Raw genomic sequence first — 24652 nt, forward strand, 5'->3', positions numbered from 1 at the left:
CTAGCAGTTTTCTTCACAACCTCAAGATTCATCCTTTGCATAGGTTGTCAAGAACGTGGGCTTTATTGGCTCCATTCCCATTCATTTTAGTAGGGTACTTATCCACATCTCCTCTTTGCCTCACCCATCAAGCTTTTATTTATTTGCTACTCAACTGATTAAACCTGCAATAAGTTGGATAGTGGTTACACCTTAGATTTACTTTTAGCACCTCATCACATGCCCTACTCATGGGCAATTTTGTTCAGCCTCTGCTTTGGATTAAGCTAAAAAGGTGCATTGCAAACATAAAACCTTATTTCGCTCTTTAGACCAGCCCCAAAACTGAAAATTACCAAATTTTATTACAATTACCTAATTGCATGTGTCCCATAAGCTAACACCCAAAATTTTGAGAGGATCCACATCTATAAATAAAAGGCTGCCCAACCAGCCACTTTGTTCTACCCTTGTTTTGCAGATTCTCCATCAGTTGGCACCGGTCTTCCACTACTGTCCACACCCTTAACCTAAGCCTCAGTTCGTGGTGCTGCCAGGACTTCATCAGCTCCAAGGCCCGGGCGACCTGTCCTAATTGCCAAGAAGGCTGCGTTTGCTGCAGGCAACACTTCTCCAACCCTGTCCACGCAGATAGCAGCTGTCACCATCATCAGTAGGGGCAGCAAAAGGCTGTGCTTGTGGTCTGCAACAGCTATCTGCATCATCTTTTGCCTGCTGCCCATGGTTTTGAAGCTATCTACCTGGCGTTTTTCCACCCAATGCAGGCTGCCCTACTATCACTGCCTCCAATCAGCCTGATCTAGGCAAATTCTTCATCCTGATCTGTATTTGCAGCTGCTGATCGCATACAAAGGATGCTTGCTATGATTCAGGAGCTGGTTAGAGTACGACACATTCTCCAATTCATCTCTACCCCAATCCATTTTGAGACACGGAGATTCGAGGCTTTGTATTCACTCTTACATAGTGTGTCTACTGCATTGAGTATTCATTCATTCTTCATTATCTCTATGTTACTCTTCAACTTTGAGTCTATCACTTTGTTTTGTTGTACACTTGTGTTTATCTTCTATGCTTGAAATTTTCTTTACATGGTATCAGATCTGGGAACTCTCTTAAAAAACCTAAGCCTTGATCTAAAAGCTCGACATTGGAGACAAGAAAGAACTCTCAAGGGAAGATGGTGTTAGAGATCATCCCCTGACACAAGCATTTTCCTCTTTCCGGCAGTGTGCAGAGCAGTTCAGGGTCAGTTTGTGTGCCACGTCAGCAGCCAGCACAGATGCCACGTGGCAGTCTGCAGTCGGACAGACCAGGCTGAGCAGTTGGACAGTTGTTTTTATGCAGTCGGCTGCATTAAATGCAGCCAACCTAATGCTGGTCATTTTTTGGTATTTTCTTCTGCTATTTATAGCAGCCCTTCCAGCACTTGTCTATCACTTGTATCTGGCAGAGACAGCCTGCTGGTGACAGACAGCACTCGGGCTGACAGAGATCAAGGTCCTCAAGGTGGAGACATATGCAAATACTCTCTCTGCACTTGTGTATAATTCTGCATTCCTATACAGCATTCTTCACTGCAGATTTTCTGTATTTCACTATCTCTTTCTCTCTCTTCTCTTTGTTCACTCTCTCTCTCTCTCCGTCTTGGTCCCACGCTTCCACATTGTTACACTCTGACATGGTGTCAGAGCAGTGAAGACAGACTGACTGAGTGAAGAACCTACTTGAAGAGGAGATTTCAGTGCGAGACAAGGCTGCGTTTTCAGCATTTGAGGGCGAGTGGGAGGGCTGCGCATCGGAACAAGGCTGAAGTGAGCATGGGCATGTGGGAAAGGAGTCCAGTTGGTGAATTTGCTGCAGGCTGTTGCTGTTTTAAGGGGAGGAAGGCTGTGTTTTCGGCATTCCATTGCAGACTTTACCTTTTCATCGCCTCCAGTATCTGAAGAAGGTTCAGGAAGCAAAGGAAAGAGCCCTAGCAGGCTGCGTCTTCACAGTCAGAGGGGGCTGCTTTTGCATTTGTGCAGGCATTGCAGGTGAAAATGTCTACAGAGACTGACTTGGAGTTCCAGGCAATCATGGACCAGAAGATGTCCTACCGGCTCTTCCATCAGATTAGAAGCTTGATGGCGACAATTACCGTATTTGGCGAGTGATGACGTTGGCCATATTGGAGTCTTATGATTTGGCAAAGCTTGTGGAGGAGATTAACTGACCCTCGGTGAGAGATGAGTCCAAACTCTCCTCCAATGCTCGTGCGGAGTTGACCAAGGCCCAATCTCATTGGGACAAAATGAATGTTAGGATTCATTCTTTTCTTTTTGTCTTGTACTACAGCTGTGATAGTTCACATCGAGCACTTGACGGTGGCTCAAGAGATGTGGCTGGAGCTTGACCAGATGTACAACCAAATGACCTTGATGAAGAGGGTTTCTTTGGAGGTGCCGATGCTCACCTTGTCCGTGAATAAGTCTTCTTCACTTCGGGAACACATCAACAAGCTTCGGCAGCTTTAGATGCAAGTTCAAAATGCGGGGAAGCCTATTTCTTCTGAAGACATAGCAATCACTTTATTGTCCCAGTTGCCGCAATGATTCGGTACTTTTTATTCCGCTCTTAATGCATCAAGGTGGGAGTCGACTCTTCCATGGGAAGAGTTGGTTCCTATGGTCTTGGACCAAGAGGAACAATTGAAGGAACAGAATGCTTCCAAATCGGAGGCATTGGTTGGTCAAGCCTCTCAAAAGAAGGGGAAGGACCAAAAGAAGGAGGAGGAGGACAACAAATCCAAGGACAAAGAGAAAGAATCGACATGCCATATTTGGATAAGACCGGCCATTGGAAGAAGGATTGCGTGAATAAGGACAAGAAGGACACCAAGAAGAAGAACAAAAAGGATTCTGGAGCAGTGGCTACACCCTCATCAACTACTTTTCTACACTTAGCGGTCATTGAGGACTCTACACTTAGCGGTCATCAGCTGCTTTTCTACACTTAGCGGTCATTGAGGACTCTACACCGGAGACTTTTGATGCTACGATGGCAGCTCCTCAAGCTCGAGAGTGGATCGTGGATAGTGGTGCCTCACGGCACATGACTCCTCCCGTTGGTGTTGCCCATTTGCGACCTTCGCATGGGCGAATTATCATAGGAGACAGCTCTTCTGTGTCTATTGCTACACGGAGCGAGATGGACGTGGTGGTACCCACACTTCCGAGGTGTTGCATGTGCCAGGTTTAGGGTATCATTTGCTTTTGGCCCAAAAGTTTTGTTCTCTTGGCCTTTTTTTGGAGTTTGACAGTGATGTTCGAGTTCTTGATCGTGGATCAAGAAAGGTTCTCTCTTTAGGGTATAAGGAGAACGGCATTTACAAATTGAAGTCTTCTACAGCTCTTATCTCTCTTCTTATTACCTCTCACACATAGTCCGAGCTATGGCATGCTCAGTTTGGCCACCTCAACTATGAGTATCTTCGAAAGGCATCGCAAGGATCGCTTGTTCGAGGTTTGCTGAACATAGTGGTGAGCCAACAGCCATGTGTCTCCTACATTCGTGGAAAACAGCATCGGGATGCGATTCGCAACAAAGCTTCGATGCGGTCTACTTCACCATGGAGCTTTATCTACGGATCTTTGTGGCCCGATGAGGACCGAGTCCCTAAAGGGGAGCTTATACTTCATGTTGATCGTAGATGACTACAGCAGGATGACATGGGCCTACTTCTTGATGTTCAAGTCAGAGGCCTTCTCCCACTTCAAGGATTGGCTTCTCTTTGAAGAGAGTTGATTTGGCCAGAGACTGAAGACCTTGCGATCAGACAAGGTAGACAAGGGTGGTGAATTTGTTTCTAATGAAATTGCTCGTTTTTGTGCAGACAGGGACATTCACTAGGAGTTTGCTAAAACCAACACTCCTCAAGAGAATGGCATTTTGAAGCCGAAGAAGTAAAGTGTGATCGAGATAGCGCGCACCATGATGGAGCACCTACAGACACCTCAGTTTCTGTGGGGCAAGGCAGTGGCTACGGCCGTTCACATCCTCAATCGATCTTCCACTTCGGCCGTTGAAAGGATAACGCCTTTTGAGGCTTACTTTGGGACTAAGCCTAATGTCTCTTATTTTAAGATCTTTGGGTGTGACGCCTATGTGCACATCCCAAAGACGCAACATGACAAGTTTGAGGTGGCTTCCCAAAGACAAGTTTTTGTTGGTTACAGCTCCCAGTTCCAAGGTTAACGCTTGTTTGATCCCGTCAAGTGAAATGTCTACACGAGCCGAGATGTGCGGTTCGTGGAAGTTCCGACCACAGAGGTGGGTGAGGAGCACCCCGTACTTGGAGATCCAGGAAAAGGTTGGGCTCCCAAAGCAGTTCCTTTGAAGCCAGAGCCTCTTGATGGAGATTCTTCTTCCGATTCCGAGTCTTCCCTTCCACCAGCCACCCCAGTGGAGCTTCCATTGGTGGATGCACCCGAGTCTTCAGCAAATGGAGAGCAATGACGAGAGATCCACGAGGAGAGATCCAGCCTCCGTGTTGGGCTCGTGATACGCTCCGAGATTCAAGGATCGAGGTCCCTGAGGAGTGGAAACCGCAGGATGGACCGCAGAGGTCACAGAGGAACCAGACACATTCTACGGAGCTTGTTTGCTCTAACTATTGTTTGATGGCCTGTGTTATGCAGAATCGAGAGCCCACTTCCGTGAAGGAGGCTTTGCAGTCTGACCATTGGCGAAAAGCTATAGAAGTCGAGTTGGAGGCTATTCAGAGGAATGGCACTTGGTACCTTGTGCCTCCTCCCTCTCACAAGAAGGTGATTGGCGTCAAGTGGGTCTTCAAGACCAAGTGCCTTAGCGATGGTTCTTTGGACAAGCACAAGGCCCACCTTGTTACTAAAGGTTTTGCTCAACGCCCAGGCATTGACTTCCATGATACTTTTGCTCCCACTGCTCATATGGCAACTATTCGAGCTACTCTTGCCTTGGTCAGCCATAGGAGATGGTCTATCTACCAGTTGGATATGAAGTCGGCCTTCCTCAATGGTGACTTGAAGGAGGAGATCTATGTGGAGCAGCCTCCTGGTTTTGGATCCTCGGATGGGCAAATATACAAGTTGAAGAAGGCCTTGTATGGCCTAAAACAGGCTCTGCATGCATGGAACGAGAAGATTAACTCGTTCCTTCAATCAAAGTTGGGATATCGACGCTCCAAGGCCGATCCACAACTTTATGTGCACACTTCCAAGGCTGGTCGTGTGTTGTTTGTGATGTATGTTGATGATTTGATTCTTACAGGTGACTATGCACAAAAGGTCCAAGAAACAAAGACAGCTTTACATCAGACATCCGAGATGATGGACTTGGGGCTTCTTCATTTCTTCTTGGGTCACAAGATTTATCTGTCTCAAAGGGGGATTTTCATCTCTCACCAAAGATACATTCAAGAGCTCTTGGTGACTTTTGAGATGGAGACTTGTCGGACCATTTCTACTCCTATGGATCCGAACTAGAAGGCCACTTCACACTCAGCTTCTCCCTTGACGGATGCTACCTGCTACCGTCAACTGATTGGCTCCTTAATTTGGCTACTCAACACTCGTGTTGATCTTTGTTTTGTTGTAGGTCTTTTGACAAGGTTCATGAGTGAACCCAAACAGATGCATTGGCAGGCTGCCCTAAGGATTCTTCAGTATTTGAGGGGGACCTTTGACTTAGGGATTTCTTATCCAGCAGGTTCAGATGCTTCAGCTCTTGATCTTGCAGGTTGGAGCGACTCGAATTGGGCTGGCGATGTGGACCACCGGCGGTCTACTAAAGGCTATTGTTTTATCTTGGGTTCAAGTGTTATCTCATGGAATAGTAAGAAGCAACCCACGGTAGCCCTTTCTTCTACTAAGGCGGAGTATCGGGCCGCATCTTCCACCACATGTGAGGTTGTGTGGCTTCGGAGATTGTTGGAAGAGCTTGGCTGCCCCCAAACTCGTCCTACTCTTCTTCTACGGTGCGACAATGAAAGTTGCATTACCTTGGTACGGAATCCTATATTCCATGCCTGGACGAAGCACATTGATATCCGGCACCACTTCATTCAGGAGAAGCTTTTGGATGGGACCATTGATGTGAAGTACTGCAAGACAAAGGATAATCTTGCAGATTTGTTCACAAAGGCGCTTCCCCAGGCTCTTCTTCGAAGACATGCCAGATCCCTCAGCCTTATGCCTTGTCTAGGATCTGAAAGGGGGTGTTAAGAGATCATCCCCTAGGCATTTTCCTCTTTCCGGCAGTGTGCAGAGCTGTTCAAGGTCAGTTTGTGTGCCAGGTCAGCAGCCAGCACAGATGCCACATGGCAGTCTGCAGTCGGACAGACCAGGCTGAGCAGTCGGACATTTTTTTTATACAGTCAGCTGCATTAAATGCAGCTGACCTGATGCTGGTCATTTTTTGGTATTTTCTTCTGCTATTTGTAGCAGCCCTTCCCGCACTTGTCTATCACTTGTATCTGACAAAGACAGCCTGCTGGTGACAGACAGCACTCGGGCTGATGGAGATCGAGGTCCTCAAGGCGGAGACATACGCAGATATTCTCTTTGCACCCATGTATAATTCTGCATTCCTATACAGCATTCTTCACTGCAGATTTCTGTGTTTCATTGTCTCTTTCTCTCTCTCTCTTCTCTCTGTTCACTCTCTCAATCTTGGTCCCACGCTTCCGCATAGTTGCACTCTGACAAATGGATTCCAGCTCATCCACGCCACTTCAATCTCCTGAACAACCTATACTGTGAACCGAGCAAGAGTGGTACTTCAAACTAACTCCCAAAGATTACAATACAGGAAGAGAAACATCTGACTACCATGGACAATTCTGTCCATACAAGATTTCATGCACCAAATACGATTTGATCCTCACGTACTGAGCCCAAGAAGTCATTGAAGGTAACATTGATTATCTCCCTTTAGATTCTATGCACAAGTCTAAAGATCTTGCAGGATCATCGAAGCATCCAACTAGGATTGGCCACCCAATCGGAGATACAGACACCAAGTACATACCACCAATTCACAACTCCTCCCTCTACTCTGATGCAAGGTGCACAAGTCCACACTTCTATTTCCACTTCCATTGCTCCAACTTCTATGGAAGATTTTGGAAATAATTAGGAAGAAGATAACACCCAATCTTCACAAATTTAAGTCCTCTCACTTGAAGAGGACAAATTCTTATATGTAAATGCAAGAAGAGGTGCTTATAAGAAGAAATGGTAATACTTCTAGTAGTACCTTCAAGTCTTGCATCTTTGAGTCAATTTGATGTTGGTGTTTCATATGTTTTCACACCATCTTCTCCCACATTTTAGTTTTCACCTCAAAATTAGTCTAATTCATTCACATCAATTCCATCAACACCACAATTTCCAATCACACCCTTCTCTCCCACTACTTCTACATCTTCATTCACATCATCTTTCACATCACCCTTCAAATTCCACTTATTTCACCACACCACACTAAGGGAATCTTTAAGCATAGATACATTTCCAGTCCCACCCTTCTCTCCCACTACTTCTACATCTTCATTCACATCATCTTTCACATCACCCTTCACAATTCCACTTGTTCCACCACACACCACACTAGGGGAATCTTTAAACATAGATACATCTTTTCCCTATAGATCCTCTACTTTTGCACACCCAAATGGTGGAGGTGCACCGGTGGTGCAGGTACACCAATGGTGAAGGCTCATCCTCCAAACCAAGCACTTTCGCGGTACTCCTCTCATGGGTTACCTACCAAAGCTTTCCCAATCTAGAGTGTTGACCATTTGATACTACAATTTGCCAACATGGCTATGTGTAGTGGACCTTGTTGTGTTCCAATGAACCCACCTAATGTTAGCCTACCTATTTTAGTCATGTCAGTCTAGTTGTGAACTCCAGCCTCCTATTAGAGTCCAACGGAGACATGGGAGCTCTGGCAATTTTAGGTGCATTTCTCGTCTTTTCTTGGTGTTTGTACATATTAGTGTGCATTTCCTAGGCTATCTAGGTTTGTGACAATGTATGCTATTTTTTGTGCCACACATGTGGGCTGCCACATTAATGACTACACATTTATTGCAATCGGACTGCACAGGAGCAATTGACCAGCATTTATTGCCTCTCCCAAGAGCAATTGGTCATTTAGGGCATATTTTTGCAGTCGGCCAATTTTGGTGGGAGTTGGCTATATATAGCAGCCCTCCCTCACTTGGAAGATCATTTATCTTTTGCAAGCTTTGCACTCTCTGTCTCCAACACTCTCCAACTCAGTAGTGTTGACATCATCATCTCAGCCTGATCTGGTGCCCTCACACTTAGGGCTGCGTGCAGGGACTGATCAGTCCTTATCATTGTATTCAGCATTCTTCTTCAGTAAGTGCAGTCTTTTTTCCTTCATCTTCTACGCTTTGTGTGTGTGTGTGTGTGTGTGTTCCTTCTTCTGTTGCACACACTCACATGGTATCATTGCCTAAGCGAGAGCACAATGTTGAGATTTGTTGTTGCAGAGCTTCCCCCTTGCCAAATTACAGGCTGTCTACCTTGCGTTTGCTGCAAATGCAGCCATATCTAGAGGATTTCAATAAAGCCAACCCTTCATAGTGACCAATCATCAACTTCTTGTGCAAGCAGCATCTTTTCTTCATCATGCGGCTGCATTTATTGCTACCACATTAGCTTCTACAGTCAGTCGCCATCTTTCGGAGGCGGTAGCATCTTCTATGGCAATTTTTTGGGTGATTGCAAGGTTGGAAGATGTCTTACCAAAACCAGTTTCAAGGCTTTGATGACTCATACAAGGAGCTTCTGTAAAGCCACTCTTCTGATCGGACACATGATTATCGAGAGTTTTGTGGCTGTTGGTGCAAGAGGAGTCTCCTCGAACCCGTCCCTCTTCCACTCATCTATCACAAAGGGCCCCATCCAAAGTAAATGTTGCATCCAAAGTGAAGATGCCTTCCTTGATACCATCTATTCACGTGCATGTTCTACCTTCCTTGCCCAAAGAAGAGAAACTAGATGGTTCCAACTATTCGTTGTGGTCATGTAAGGTGGAGTGTATACTTGACATCTTCGATCTGTGGGAGCTAGTTTCTGCCTCTATTCCCCATCCTAAGGAGAATCTAGCAAATGGGCCTTCCATGGACTGTGCAACCTTATGGGATCAGCTCAACTCTCGAGCCAAATCCTTTCTCTTTATGAGTTTGCAAGATTCTGTCCTTATGCGCAGGTTGAAGAACGCGACGGAAGTGTGGAGTAAGCTTGTGTCTTCGTATCAACACAAGATGTTTGCCCACAAGATCCCCCTTCAAAAGAAGTTGTGGATGCTCAGTCTTGATGCCTCTCCTTCCAAGTCCCTTGAAGGAGAACATCACGAAGATGGAGGATATGAGGGGTGAGCTTGCCTCTCTTTGACATAAGACCTCTTTTGAGGACGTGGCTATGATTGTTTTGACTCAACTGCCATCTCCTAGGTTCAATGTCTTCTACACCATCCTTATCACCTCGAGAACCCGCAAGAAACTCTCATTGGAAGGAGCTTTCATTGCTGGTCTTGGAACATGACAAGCCAATCAAAGAGGTGGGGGCCAATGGATTTGGCTCCAGCACGGCATTTATTGCAGGTACAAGTGGAGGGAAGAATAAGAAGGAGAAGGAGAAGGCCAAGGAAAAGAAGGAAGAGGACAAGAAGGATTTGAAGGAGAAAAAGCCCAACTACCCACAATGTGCAATGGACACTCACCTCCAGAAGTAAAAGTACCCCCATTTGAAGCTAAAGGAGAAGGATTCGAATGATTCGAAGGCGGCCCCAATTACAACAAAGTCAATCTTTGTGCATGTATTTGTCAAGGAGGATACAACTCTTGCTTCTTCCGCACAAGAGAAGCCTTGGCTCGTGGATGGTGAGGCTTCTTCTCACGTGACCTACATACAAGATTGGCTTCAAGATATGAGTTCCCGAGGGGGCACCATCACCATTGGTGACAACTCTATTGTTCCCGTTCAAGGAGTGGGAACTATTCCTTTATTGCCAGGCAAGCAATCTTCTCTAACCAAGGTTCTTTATATACCAAATTTGGGTTTTAACCTATTGTCTATTCATGGTCTTACAAAGTTAGGTATCCAAGTTGTCTTTACACACGATGTAGTTACCGTGGAAGATGCCTCTATAGGTACAATTCTTTGGACACGCACAGAAGAGGGTGGGCTTTATACACTCACAACCTTAGTCGCAAGGTCTTTCCACGAGCTTGGGCTGCTTTGGCATGCTCGCTATGGTCATCTGAACATTGATTCAATACATCGGCTTCTCAAAAGAAGACAGTGGAGAGACTTCCTGATTTCCCTCCTATTCACCGTTTGTGCCCTAGCTGCTTGAGGGGCAAGCAGCATAAGCAACCACATCCACACGTTGCCACATTGCAAGAGTTGGTGCACACTGACCTTTGCAGACCTATGGGCACAACCTCCCTTGGGAAGGCCAAGTATCTAATCCTAATTGTAGGGAAAGAGGGTCAAAAAAATAATGGCCCCCTATTTAGTGGCATTTTGTTGTCACATTAAATCCCCAATTTAATGGCAACGTGAAACACATCAAAATACAAAGTAGATAACGTGTCATTCACTCATTGGGGGAAAATGCTGAAAAACTGTCATACTAATGGCCCTCCTCCGCATTTTTTGCAAGGCCACCTACTGTCACAAAACTGCGGGCTTTTTTAACAACACAAGAAAGTTGTTGGATAAAAATCGTGAGCCAAAAAGATTGCCAAAAACATCCCAATTTTTTTATGTTGTTCAAGTTGAAGCTCACGATGATGTATTAGTAGGTAGTTGAGTAATATGCCATATCTGATCTTCGATCGAACTCAAGGTTGGTAGTTGTCATTAAACCGACCACTTTACCCTAAACAACTCCAGTTGTTATGTGTGGCCTTATTTTTTGGAGTATAAGAGCGAGGCATACTCTTGATTTTGCGAGTGAAAGGTGTTTGCGAGGACGCAAACCACTTTCAAAGTCCATGGCATTCAAGCAAATCATGGTGGCAAGTTTATTTCTCACCTCTTTTCTCAATTTTGCAAGGATCGTGGCATTCGGGTGGAGTATTCTCATCCAAAGACACCATCAGAGAATGGTGTGGTGGAGCGTACAAATCAGACCATTCTAGAGATTGCCCGATTGATGTTGAAGCATGGAGGTCTTCCTCATTCCCTTTGGGGTAAGGCAGTGGCTAGTGCCGCTGACATCCGTAACCAATCTCTAACTTTTGCCTTACAAGACATGACTCCATATTAGGCTTTCTTCGGAAAGAAGCCTTTAGTGTCTCATTTTTGCATTTTCGAGTGTGATGCATTTCTCTATGTGGACAAGAAGAAGAGAAAGACGAAGCTCGGCTAGAAGTCAAGAAAGCCCATCTTTGTGGGATATAGCACTACTACAAAGGGATATTGGCTCTACGACCTAAACACTTGGAAGATTGAGGTGAGCAAGGATGTGACCTTTGATAAGGTTATGGCCTTCAAGGATCCTATTGATGGTTCTATTACAAGTGATTCTTCGTCATCGACTGACCCTCCCCCACCTTCAAATCCCCTCCTTCTTTACAGATTGAATATTTGCACTCCTTCATCTTTGGCTCGTCCCCCTCCTCCCTCTCCACCCCCTACACTAACTTCCCTTCCACCTTTGGTGGATGGGACTACTTCTTCGCTGAGTACTTCCACCCCTTTAGCCTCCCTTCAAGAGTCTTGTAGGGTCACTCAGATATCAAAGAAGAAGCCTTCTTCAGATGGGGAGGATCTACCTTTACTTAGTGAGGAGGAATTCCTTACACAAATAGATGCCTTGCAAGTTCCAAAGGCTACTCAATCTCCCTCACAACAAGAGGTGTCTATTCAAATTCCTTGTTGGTATGCAACTCATACAGGATTCAAGTGTCACTCACGTTCCTACTACTCCTTAAGGTCCATGCAAACCTATAGGCCCAGTGAGAGAGTTCACTTTGTTTGAACTATGCTCTTATATCACAAATTCTCCAAGATTCAAAGTCTGTGTGATATTCTCCAAGATTCAGAGCCTACTACAATTGATGAGGCACTTGCACAAGATGTTTAGCAGCAAGTTATGCAAGATGAGCTTGACTCTATCGAGACAAATCACTTATTTCCTTCATGACAACTGGCATGTTTATCAAGTGGACGTCAAGTTCACCTTACTGAATGGTGTCCTTGAGGAGGAGATCTATATCTCATAGCCTCCATGTTTTCTTGTGCAAGGGAAAGATAACCATGTCTATAGATTGCGGAAGGTCCTTTCTGGACTGAAGCAGGCTCCTAGAGCTTGGTACTAGAGGATTGATTGATTCTTTATTCAGAATTACTTCCATCAATCAAATCATGACCCCAACCTATACTACAAGGTTAAGGATGGCAAGTGTGTTTTGGTCATTTTGTATGTGGATGATCACATCATCACAAGGAGAGATACTCAAGAGGTTGATCATACTCGGGAAGTTTTGAGACAAGAGTTTGACATGATAGATCTTGGGTTCCAACACTTCTTTCTTGGTATGGAGATCTATCAGATGGCACAGGGCATTTCATTTCCCAGCATAGGTACATCTAAGAGTTACTTTCGGCATTTGGTATGGTTGAGTGTCTCGCTATTTTATGCTCCATGGACCCTGAGTCCAAGCTTGTGGCAGCAAGAGTTCCCCTTACAAATGCCACCCATTACAAGTGTCTTGTTGGTTCACTCATCTAGCTCGTCGTCCACACTCGGTCAAATATTTCTTTTTGTGGTGGCTTTGTTGTCTTCTTTTATGAAGACTCCTACTCGAGATCACTAGAGAGCAGCTTTGCATGATCTTCGATATTTACAAGGGGCTCGATCCTACAAGATCAAGTATGCAAAGCAGATTACTCTTTCTAGATGAAATAACTCTGATTAGGTATGTAAAGTGGTTTCAAGATAGTCCACTACAAGTTATGCCTTCTCCCTTGGATTGGGTGAAATCTCTTGGATAGCAAGAAGCAATCTACTGTGGCCCTTTCTTCTACAGAGATTGAGTATCGTGCCTTATATTCTACCACTATGGAGGCAGTTTGGCTCCGTCCCATGTTGATAGAGATTGGCTTTCCACAGACAAGACCTACGAAGCTATGCCTCGACAACCACTGTGCTCTAGCTCTTGCAAAGAACCCAAAGTTTCATGCGTTGAGAATCATGGACCTAGAACTAGATAAGCTATGGTGGACGCAAATCAAACACATGATACATGATTAGAATGAGAAATTGTAACTCAAGTGAATTAGGTTCCAAGATAGATTAGCTTGGACTTATAAACACAATCGTGAGCGACTCAAAATGATTGTTCCATGACATTGAAATGAGTGTCAAGTACATGCCTTTATAGCTTTATGGATAGTACCACTTTTCTTCTCTATGCTTATGGGATATTGGACATCTCTTCCTAGAGCTTCTAAAGCATACATCTTTGTCATATATCTCATACAAAGCCACTTGTGGACAAGCATCATTTGCTATTCTCAACACTCCCCCTCAAATGATGAGTCTCTACCTTTGCTCACTTTTGCCCCCCTGCATTTGAACATGGACCAGGAGATTACCTCTTTGGCAACCTAGTCAAATAAAGGCTTGAAACTTTACATCTTGGTATGGTTTTTACATCCACTATGGAAAACAAGATCCACTAAGGGAATTCGAGATCCACTATGGAAAAGATCTACTTTGGAAAAACATAATCCATGATGGAAAATTTTTGTAAAGCATTTTGTTTGTAGCAATGGAAAGTATCTTCTTCATCTTCCTTTGGCTTCTTTCACACTCTTTGGTGCAGTTTTTAATCTTCTTAGACTCCTTAGTCTTCACGCTCTTTGCCTTTGTTGTGATTTTTGTCCCTTCATTGATGTGTGATACCTCTTCTTTTTGCTTTATGCTTTTACAATTGGACAATATTAAGTTCATGACCTTGTCTTAACAAGCTCTCTTTGACATAGATTTTGGGATACATAGCATTTTAGGGTTCTATTGGCCTTTTTTAATGCAAACAGATTTTAATCTTGAGGTGGAAAAGTGGAGGTGTGAATGGGTTTTATCAACCTGGTTTAGTGTGGAATGAGGTTTGATAGAGAGGGTGTGAAAGGGAGTTAAAGAAAAGAGACTTTTAATGTTGTAAACCTTAGGATAAGGATTAAAGAAAAAAACAATCGCAGGAATCGAGGTCCTGGTTCATCCACTAGAAGTAGACACATCGCATAGCGCACTCTAAGCCGAAGAGTTGGCAAGAGACTCTAAAATATCCCCAATGGCAAGAGGCCATGGAACAAGAGCTTGAGAGCATTGATCGAAACAAAACCTCAATTTCAATGGATCATCCAAGCCACAAGGTCATTGGGACAAAATGGATTTCTAAAACTAAATTAAAAGCTAATGCAACCTTGGATAAGTACAAGGCCCACCTCACAGTGCAAGGATTTCAACAACAGCAAGGAACTGACTATGAAAAAAACTTTGCACCAACTGTATTGTTGACTCCAATCTGTCTTTTGGTAGCACTAGCCACTCATCACAACTGACCTATCCATTAGATGGATATTAAAAGTGTCTTTCTTAATGACTATTCAAAGGAGAAGGCCTGTATGGAGAAGCCTTTGATTCTCTCTTCTAGACCATCGATAATCAAGACAAGGTCTTTCATTTACGAGGAAGCTCTTTATGGGCTAAAGCAAACACCATGCTCCAATTTCATAGAATGGATGAGTTCCTTGAATCTAATGGTTAACATTCTACACCTTGTAATAAAATTTATATGTCAAACACACTTCAAAGGGGGTTACCCATATCCTACCGTATGTGGATGATCTTTTGATCGGGGGCTCGAATTCTATCATAACAAATATAAAAGTTCAAGCTTTTCTCTACATTTGAAATGATTGACCTTGCTCAATTGTCATATTTCTTGAGCATAGAGATGTTTAGACACAAGGATGGGATTTTTGTATCTCGACAAAGATCATGCCCCTCAATTAGTGGATCAGTATTGTACTGCGATTAGACACAACCCATACCCACTCTTCTTGATCCTACTGTGAAGCTTTCTAAGGATCCTCATGGCCAACCCTTCGATGAGCATACTTATACATTTGTGGTCCTTTAGTGTGAATTGACAAATTGGCTGAAAAGCAAATCAACCTAGGAAGGTGAGTCCAAATGTAAATTCAAATTCATGACTCCAATCAAGATTATGAAATGGCAAATGTTGATAAAGCAACTCCAATGCAAAAGACCTATAATACTCGGTCAAAGTTCTATCCATCTCCAATAGTCAATGTTCTGCTTCATTGGGAGGAACCTACTAGTATGCATGTTCAATAGCACATGAATGATGACACTATAGTTGATATGGATTGGACTGAAAACTATGCAACCTTCTTGTACCAACAAAATTAAGTGCCACATGGACCTTCTTGTGTGTCAAAGATGGTTGCACAAAGAGAGAAAAGAAAGAAAGAAAAATGTATTTACGTCTCCAAAAAGCCAAAAGGGCCTATGAGTAAGGTAACCGTGAAATGTTTCACACTCGCAACATTTCACCCCTAAAATGATCCATTTCAACCCGAAACATTTCACCTTTGGGCAAGTCCCAAGCAAAACACCAAGTGAAACAGTTGAATAATACATATGAGATGGTTTTCTTTATAAACAATAAGTTACAAATTACAATTTACACATTTATACCATGTGAATCCTTTCATATCTACAAATTAAGTGTATCCTATATATAGAGTGTCCAAAAACCTCAAAAAATAAGGAAAAATAGTTTTTTAATCCATTTAATATCATGTTTTAGTCAGCCATTTCACTCAGGCGCTTCACTAAAACATTTCAGGCTTTTTGTGTTTCAATGCCAACGAAACATGTTTCATGGTTACCATACCTATGAGACCAAGAAATGTGTGCATCTGACCATGTCATCTTGACTAGAGAACAACAATGAAAATGAAAATGATTAACTATGACTACTACAAGTATAGGTTACCATCGTGTACAAATAATCTCTCAGTGATCCTTTAACTAACCTATAGAATCCCACCCTAATCAATATAACTCTCTAGAAAAAATGTACCTTCCTTGTGCATGGGTTGTGTGTGTGTGTGTGTGTGTGTGTGTGTGTGTGTGTGTGTGAGAGAGAGAGAGAGAGAGATTACATAGGAGACCTTTTTGAAGCTGTTTTTGCCATGGAAGAGAGCCTACTTATTCCTGCGTTATCATATCAGACTCTTCATTCTAAGGAATGTTCTTCTATATTTGTTGATTGCTCAGTACTAACCACCAAGCAACTCCTCCAGGCTTTACCTCATGGTTTGCTTTTCCATTCATAAAATTAATAAGCTAAAATCTAAACTGCCATGACAGTACATAATACAGCATGTAGCATCAGAATCCTCTTCAATTTTTCAAATAGTGCACACACACACTTCATAAACACTCAGAAAACATCATTTCTCACCTCATGATATGCATGGCTTTAGCATACAATCTAAAAGTTAGAACCTACTTTTTCTGCCGTTCTTCAAAGCATTGCCCGTAGAAGCTATAGAATTCCCCATGCTTTCCTGCATAGTGACACTTAGTATCGGTAAACGTGCATACCACCTGCTTTGGAACATGCAAAAATGCAGCTTACAAAATCTTTCCAAGAGAAGCAGGAGATAAATACCAAAATCCTGCTCCAGTTTCTTTTCCAGATCAGAAATTCGGGACTGTATCTCACTAAGTTTTGATGTTGACTTCTCATACTCCTTTCGAACATGATTAGCTTCTGTACAAAACATGAAAAGGATTTCCAGATATTGATAAAATAGGATATAGTTCCTTACACATAGATATATTTAGCTATATTTTACAACTTGCCTGATCTATCAAATGGCAAACTGGAAAACTTATAAAAGCCTGAAAAAGTCATAAATGCCTCCCTCAGTTTAACCCATAGCCATGACCCTTCAGAAGCCTCAACATCTTGAGAATCTGGAAAATAAATGCATATATCCTTAGATCAAACAAAAGTAAACTGTCAAATGATGAGCAGGCTCCAAAGTAACACAGAGATTTCCCACTTAAAACATATTTGGGGGTCATCTGACATACCTGTTGATACACTTCCCAATGTTGCTTCATTATACGCATCAGCATACTCATTCTCAGAATCTTCATCCTCATCCTCATCCTCACTAGAATCCTCACCTTCTTGTTCATCATCTGCATGAGGATAATCATCATGATGAACCTCATCTTCTGAGTCCATTTCATGATCTTCTTCTGCATTAATAGCATCTCTACTTTCAAGAGTTGGATCCTCTCCTGTCCAACGAGATGCTACAAGCCGTCCTAATTCTTCTTTGGACATGCTCTCTGCAACCATTGCCTCTGATGAACCTTTTTCCATCTCTTCTTGTAAGCCAATCTGAAGAAGCTTGTAGTTCACATGCAACGAGGTTGAGGAAATATTCATTGCAGCATCAGAGTGGCACATGCACATGCCATGTCAATATAAAAGAAAAATGTGCAACACCTCACGAGAGGAGGTTAACAAACAACAGTTTAATAGTTAAAGGAACACAATTATCTTGAACTTAATTTGCAGATTGCCACCTTCCAGAACTAGCATAAGTATCTACCCTGCTACAAGAAAGAACGTCTCCCAGATAGCAACATGGGCCTCTTCAAATGAAGTCTTTTCCCAAGTGGTATCCAAATACCATAAGGAGAAAATCTCAACAGAAATCTAAGTGAATATCACAAAGTCACCAAAAATAGAGCAAAACTCCCTACAAAGAAGCCGCATCATCTAGAGTTCCACAATTAACCATTCTCAATGGAAGGTTCAAAACAGCAGAATCTCACCCTCCCAAGTAGTAAGTTCGATGATAGAAAGTTTGCAGGGAGAGAAGCCTGCAATGATTTGCAGTACTATACAGAATACTTGTACAAGAAACACAATAATAATATTTCACAACCAACAAACCAGGCACTTTGAGGCCTTAAAAGTGTCAATTACAGAACCTCTCAAATGAGGACTGATTGCACATGCAAATGCATGCTGCCTCCTGGGGACCTCAAATACAAACTGAGAGACACAGAGCAGGGAGTAGCTTCCTAACAAAATTCCAAAGGAAGGTGCAAGCTTCACTAGGATAAGAAGACCGCAATAATAGTGAGTCCACAGAGGTCAAAGACAACAGGCTGACGAATCAACCATGTACACTGATGCTTAACAGCTGACACTGCAAGGATGAAGCGTCATGGATCACTTGCATTTACATAGAAAATAAAACTGATTCACTAAATGAGACAACCGCCTAGGATCCAACTTGCATAGAGACCCAATAAAAGCCATACTTGTGTGAAAGGACCTTTAAAAATGGACATCAAACTCGACTCCAAAAAGGCTCACCCCTGAGCCTAGGACCAGCAGCATAACAGGCCACATTCGTAAGGGCTGGCACCTCATATCACCAGCCCACACCATCCCAATGTGCTCACACGACAGCAACCTACACACAACATGGCTACGAGCCATACAAGCATAGAAAGAAACGTAAAGAGATGGACCGCAGAGCTTGCAAAGTGGTAATGCACCTGCCACTTTGCTGATCTGCCACTCTTAATATCATGCAAAACAATCTATCAGAATCAACTGCCCACCTTCTATAAGTTTATCAACTATTGTGCTTTGCAAGGTTGTTTGACCAAGTTCACAAGATGTCTCATTTGTCATCTTCAAAGGGGACCTTAGTTTCCATGCCTCAAAAGGGGAAGCAAGAGTGTGGAAAGAACAGCAATGAATTTAAAAAGACTGGTAAGGAGCAACGTGATTCCCAATCAGAATTAAAGGTGGGTTGCCAAAGCATATTAAAGAATAATAAGGAAGAAAAACTATATCAATGATGTGTGTTGATCTAACCCCAAGGTCATCCAACCCAACCCCCACCCCCACCCCCCACCACCCCAACAAAAAAAAGGCCTCAAACCTCAGCCCCATCTAGTGCAGATGACCCCCCTCACTGGAAGTAAAATGGTGGCAATACTCAATCCCTCCACATTCGGATGGTTGACAAAGCCAATGGAGACTTCTTGGTCATTCAACCACCAGACAGCCATCACAACCCATGCCCTTCTCAACTTTGGAGGGGAAGTTGTAGAGACACTTGTGAGAATGAGAGCTTGGTCCACACCTATAAGGTGACTCCCAACAAATCTAATTCCATAAAGGCCCACCCACTCTTCCATACAGCCATACAGCCAAGTGGATCATGGATAGTGGAGCCACACATCACATCTTAAGACCCTTTGAGACATCTTCATCTCATCGAAGCTTGCAGTAGGAGATGGCTGTTGTGGTAACAACTCCTTGGCCAAGATCTGAGGCATTAAGACATTAAGCTTGACACAAGGCCCAGATCTCACTACAATAGACAATGTATATAATGTCCCCTAGTTAGGGGTGAGCCTTGAGTGTAATACGCGCTTTGCCTCTTGGGAAGAGAAGTTTTGTTCATGAAGACCACACTCAAGATCCTTGATGGCACTACCAATCTAATGATAGCTAGAGGCAAGGTATAGCTTAATCACCTTTATCTAATGCCACAATTTCTCTCCTAGCCAATTGTCGAGAGCTCTAAGTTTCATCATATACACAACTTGGATACAACCAAAGCTCCTTCCAACAAGGAGTGTCATTGGCACTTTTGTTTATGGCCACTTTGCATGCGACTCTCTTTATGAGCTGTCTAAACACCACTTGAGCCTCCACCATGAAACTAGCTCATGCAAAATGTGTCAATTGGGGAAATAACACCAAATCCCTTTCTGTAAAGTGCTACCCATAGAGCTGAGGGGATATTGAAATTGATTCACCTCAACCTTAGTGGTAACTAGTTCTCACCCTCCTTAAATGGTTCTCAATATTAATTTCTCATCTTGAATGGTTTCTCTCGATACGTGTCTATTTATTTCCTTAAAGGAAAAACTAAAGCCTTTACTTATATTGATACATGGGTGGGCTTAGTGAACAATCAAATTGGTGTATCTAAAGGAAGAAAAAGAAATAGCGAGCTCTCTAAGTTATTACATGCACATAGCATTCAATGCAAGCTCACCTTGACCAACTCCCCTTTACAAAACTAAGTGATTGGGCATAGGAACCAAAATGCAATGAACACTATATAGTCTGTGCTCTTTGCAGCCAAATTGTCTAAGCACCTATGATCAAAAGTAATAGTTCGGTCTTAGTCACACGTACACACATGTACGCACACATGTTGGATGACAAGAGAAGTGAACTCACGCTCCAATCTGAGCTTCACATCTTTGTGGAATATTTCTCCAAAGCCAAGGCTTACCATTTGTTCAATCCTTGAACAAACAGATCTTGATTTAGAGGGATGTCATATTTGATGAGAATGATGTTTTGCGAACTCCAAAGTCCATCACAAACAATACTTCCTCTCATGTGCCTTGTGAGCCACATCTACTTTCCAATTCTAATCCACTTGCAAAGACTTCTATCCCCAAGCCACCTCCTTAGGATCCATAACCTTGCTAGTACCAACAAGCCATGCGGGATCTAAGGGTCATTCCACCCGCCTCATCCAAGATGCTCCAATAGTTGCCAAGGGTTTCAAAAACAAGAGGTATGAATTGGGTTTCAAAGGTTTCATATGAGTTTCCTAAAACGTAAGAAGCGTGTTTCATTTAAGATGAAAATTATGAATTGGTTAAATACATGCAAATATACTTCAAGTCTCATGGGCTACAACAAAACACACATTAAATATGGTTCAACATTGTATACAAAACCTAAGTGAATAATCAACTAACCAACAATTTACATGTATCATATTTCAAGATCATCAACCAAATTCCATGAATATGAAAGAAGCAAAATGCGATAGATTTAAGACTTCTCAAACATACAAAGTCAATCAATGTCAAAATAGCAATAACATGTTGGATTTGGTCAACTTTAATCTATTGAGTATGAGATAGATTCAAACATTCCCTGCGCTTTAGAAATGCCTAGACCTTTCGAAAATTTCTTGCATGTAGGAAATGCATTTATTGGCAACATTAGATGCTCCAAGAGGACCTACTAGGCTCGCACCTTCTACTTTCTTTGTGTTTGTCTTTATGACAGATTACGTGGCACATTTTGAGCTGAATGCATGGCTAAAAGCCCTCAAGGATCCCAATCGATGCCTTGCCACATGGAAAAGAGCATAGATTGACCACAATGGCACTTGGACTTTGGTGGATCATCCTAGTCACGATAAACTGATTAGGACAAAGCAAAACTTCCGTACAAAGCTAAAAGCAAGTGGGACCTTGGACAAGTACAAGGCTAACAGTGCAAGGTTTTCAACAAAAACATGGCATTGACTATAAAGAGACTTTTGCTACCACAATGCATCTGTCATCCTTCAAATTCCTAATAGCCTTGTTGTCCACCATGGTTGATTAATCTATCATATGGATGTCAAGAGCACTTTTCTAAATGGTCATTTGAACAAGGTCTATGGAGCATGTGTATCTATGTCTTCTCTTTGTGGTTATCTCCTACTTGAAGCCTCAGTTCGAGTCAAATGAGGACATTAGGAGCTCTGATATAGTCGTTATCCATCCATTCATCCCTTCTAGACATTTTAGGTGGAGCTTCTTGTTGCCCTATGGCATTCTCTCAATCCCCTTGCATGACCATGATGGGCAACAAGTGTGGGCCATCAGCTATTCAGGCATTTGAGCCACATGGGCAGACATGGGCAAGGACAAATAGTTCATTTGCAACAAATAGACCTGCATAGGCATTTCTCATACCTAACAGTGGTTTTGATTGGTCCAATGCAGGTTAAGATTTTGGCCTATTTATTGCCTCCTACTCTCCGCTATTTTATGAATTGTTTTCAGTCCAACCTCCCTCATCATCATCATGTTCATCTCCTACCTCCAATTGGCACCCTCGCATGTACCAGCTGCATGATGGGGCAGACAGATTGCAGCCTTGTACTTTGTGTTTCAGTCAAATTTGTTCCTCGGTTCTTTATACACTGTTTTCCTGGTCTTCATCTTCTATTCTCACTCCATGTCTGTGTTCTTTTCCACTGCACACTCTAACATGGTATCATATGCCAAGTCGAGAGTCAGATGAGACAAAATTGGAGCTTCCTTCTTGCTGTACACTGCTGCGCACCATCATCCAAGGATTGCAGAGGTGCATTTTCTACAAGCAAGGTCTCTAGTGCTGCATCTTTATCAACAGCAGCTATTTCTTCACTTGCATTTGTGGCTTGCTCTCTCCCTCTGCTACATTTTGAGCAGCCAGCACTCCAGCAGCCTGCAATTTATGCTAGCATCATCATCAGGAGGGATGCTTTGTAGCCAGGCAACCTGTTTTTCTGGCTGATGTCATGATTGCAGCAGGTCATGATCAACAGCAACCTCTTTTGTGTATATGCAGGTTTTCTGAAGGACATCAATGACAAAGCAGTGCAATTGGCAGGATTGTCTGGATCCTGACCGCAAGGATCACTGAAGTAACAACCAAGTTTGTGAAGATTGGCATTCCAACCACAAGCACCCGTGAGGATTTTTGCAAAGACCACTGAGATCATGACAGAGACCATGATGCAGACCAACAAGCGGACTATGGCCACGGCAACTCCTCACCACCAGTCCACGATTGGCTAATCATAGCAGCCCCTACTCAGGTGCCTGTCCTACCCTCCCTCCCTGCTCCCAAAAAGCTGGATGGGACGAACTAACCTCTCTAGTCATGCAACATCAAGTGCATCCTCACGTTTTCAGCCTACAGACATTGTGTTTGCTGCCCAAAATCTACGATGACATCAAGGGATTTGTCTGGAGTACAACACACTCTCAGAGCTGTTCTCGCCATCTCCAACACTGCTCTCAGCTCATCTCTGCCACAGTCCTTAAGACATGGAGATTTGAGGCCCCTTATATGAGATATCATCTTCATCTCTATACACTGTTATCTTCATTGAGCATTTCATCAGATTGTGTTTATGTGTGTCGTACACTTACATTTCTCTATGTTTGCCCTAGCATTTCTTTACACCAAGGTTCTGACCAACAGTTTGGAGGGTCATCTAGATGTCCAATGATATAACACTCAACCAAGGCAACAGTCAAGAATATAAGCACAAGAATAGGGCTTCATCTTAAATTATGCCAATGACATAGAACCAACAAAAAAACATCTGATTCACAGAGAAAATAGGAATAGGCATTACATAATTTTTTTATCATAAATTCGTTGCTGTAACGTAATTTTGATCTTGATCTTTCACTAGTTAAGACAGCAGTTCACAGGTGAAAAAGGTAATGACAGCCTACCCTCAAGAAACATAAAGTTAATTGTAGATGCAGCCTTGCCTCTCACTAGCTCAGATACGAAAACAAGCTTTCATCCTTTCATCAACCAGCTGGCCACTTTAGCAGGCTCTATTCTGCAAACCGATCTGTTAGCTACCCATTAAAGCACATCATGAACTCTCGTGCCCGAGGCCTACAACAGCTCAGTCTAACTTGATATAGCAATTCATAACCCAGCCAAATTTCTGGGTGTCATCCATCTTGATAACATGAGCGTCTTTTGCTGCTTTAAAACCTATACCCTTATAATGTATTCTTCAGAAGGTCCTAGAAGTCATGGGTAAAGTGTGCTGAGACAGTTAACTCAGCAATTTCTGCCAAAAAGCATACCTTTTTTTTTTCAAAGCACCAAAAACCATACCTTGGCGAGGTAGGGAAGCACTACACAAAAAGGGTAGCATTTCACAAGACACAAGCAACCAAAGATTTTGAGATACCTGCAAGAAACTGCTACAAAGCTGAAAATTCCACACATTTATAAAGCATGCCTTCTATGTCTTGTTGGATTTACCGATGGGCCATCCAATATTTCAATCAAAGGATACACAAGAAAGTTTGAAGCAAGTCATTCAATAAATCAACCCACTTCTTGAGTTTCATGTACCTTGCAAAGTATGGCATACAAGAAAGCCAAAGCAATATAGAGAAAACATAATGGTGGGTGATGCCAACTGAAGCAAGAGTTTGATACGAGAACTAAAGGAGTTCAACAATGACCAGAGCTTTTAGTTGATTTGAAGTTGCTTTCCTACCCCCAATTGGGACAGGGAAATACTATTTTTGCTAACCCCCAAGCTGGCAACAGCGAATCAAAACTTGAATACAATACATAGCATGCCCCATCAGCCATACAATGGAGCATTTTCCACAAATCCTAGTAACTTACACTACTCCCCATTATGTCAGGAAATGGCATGCCTTTCCCCACGGCATCTCACCTCTTCTGTAGGATTTGTATGATCATCCAGATCTCCACTGTTTTCCGTCTCTTGACTATTCTTCGTCTCTGCGGGCTCCTCATTGCGCTCTTGTTTCTCTGCTTCCTTCCTCTTCTGCTCCTCTTTCTCCTGATCCAGCTTTTCTTGCATTTCAGCCTTATCAATCACCTCCTTCTTTGCTGCACAAAGAGCAGAGTACTGTAAAC

General features: G+C 42.9%; 1 protein-coding gene across 2 annotated transcripts in view; it reads right to left on the reverse strand.

Moving 5' to 3' along the window:
- Nucleotides 1–24652, reverse strand: part of PSL4 (calmodulin-binding protein) — a 49435-nt gene that overhangs the window by 23060 nt on the left and 1723 nt on the right. Inside the window, exons 5-9 of one of the 2 annotated variants that reach the window (XM_087688460.1) lie at nucleotides 24447–24625; nucleotides 17206–17530; nucleotides 16972–17085; nucleotides 16778–16879; nucleotides 16616–16673 (exon numbers count right to left, since the gene is read on the reverse strand). In XM_087688460.1, the coding sequence (XP_087544586.1) occupies nucleotides 16616–16673; nucleotides 16778–16879; nucleotides 16972–17085; nucleotides 17206–17530; nucleotides 24447–24625 (778 nt within the window). The remainder of the gene's footprint in view (nucleotides 1–16615; nucleotides 16674–16777; nucleotides 16880–16971; nucleotides 17086–17205; nucleotides 17531–24446; nucleotides 24626–24652) is intronic. The other variant, XM_087688461.1, reaches the window with a different exon arrangement.

Source organism: Lygodium microphyllum, chromosome 11, assembly GCF_053477565.2.
Source record: "Lygodium microphyllum isolate KBCC chromosome 11, Lygodium_microphyllum_v1.1.10, whole genome shotgun sequence".
NCBI classification, from domain to species: domain Eukaryota; kingdom Viridiplantae; phylum Streptophyta; class Polypodiopsida; order Schizaeales; family Lygodiaceae; genus Lygodium; species Lygodium microphyllum.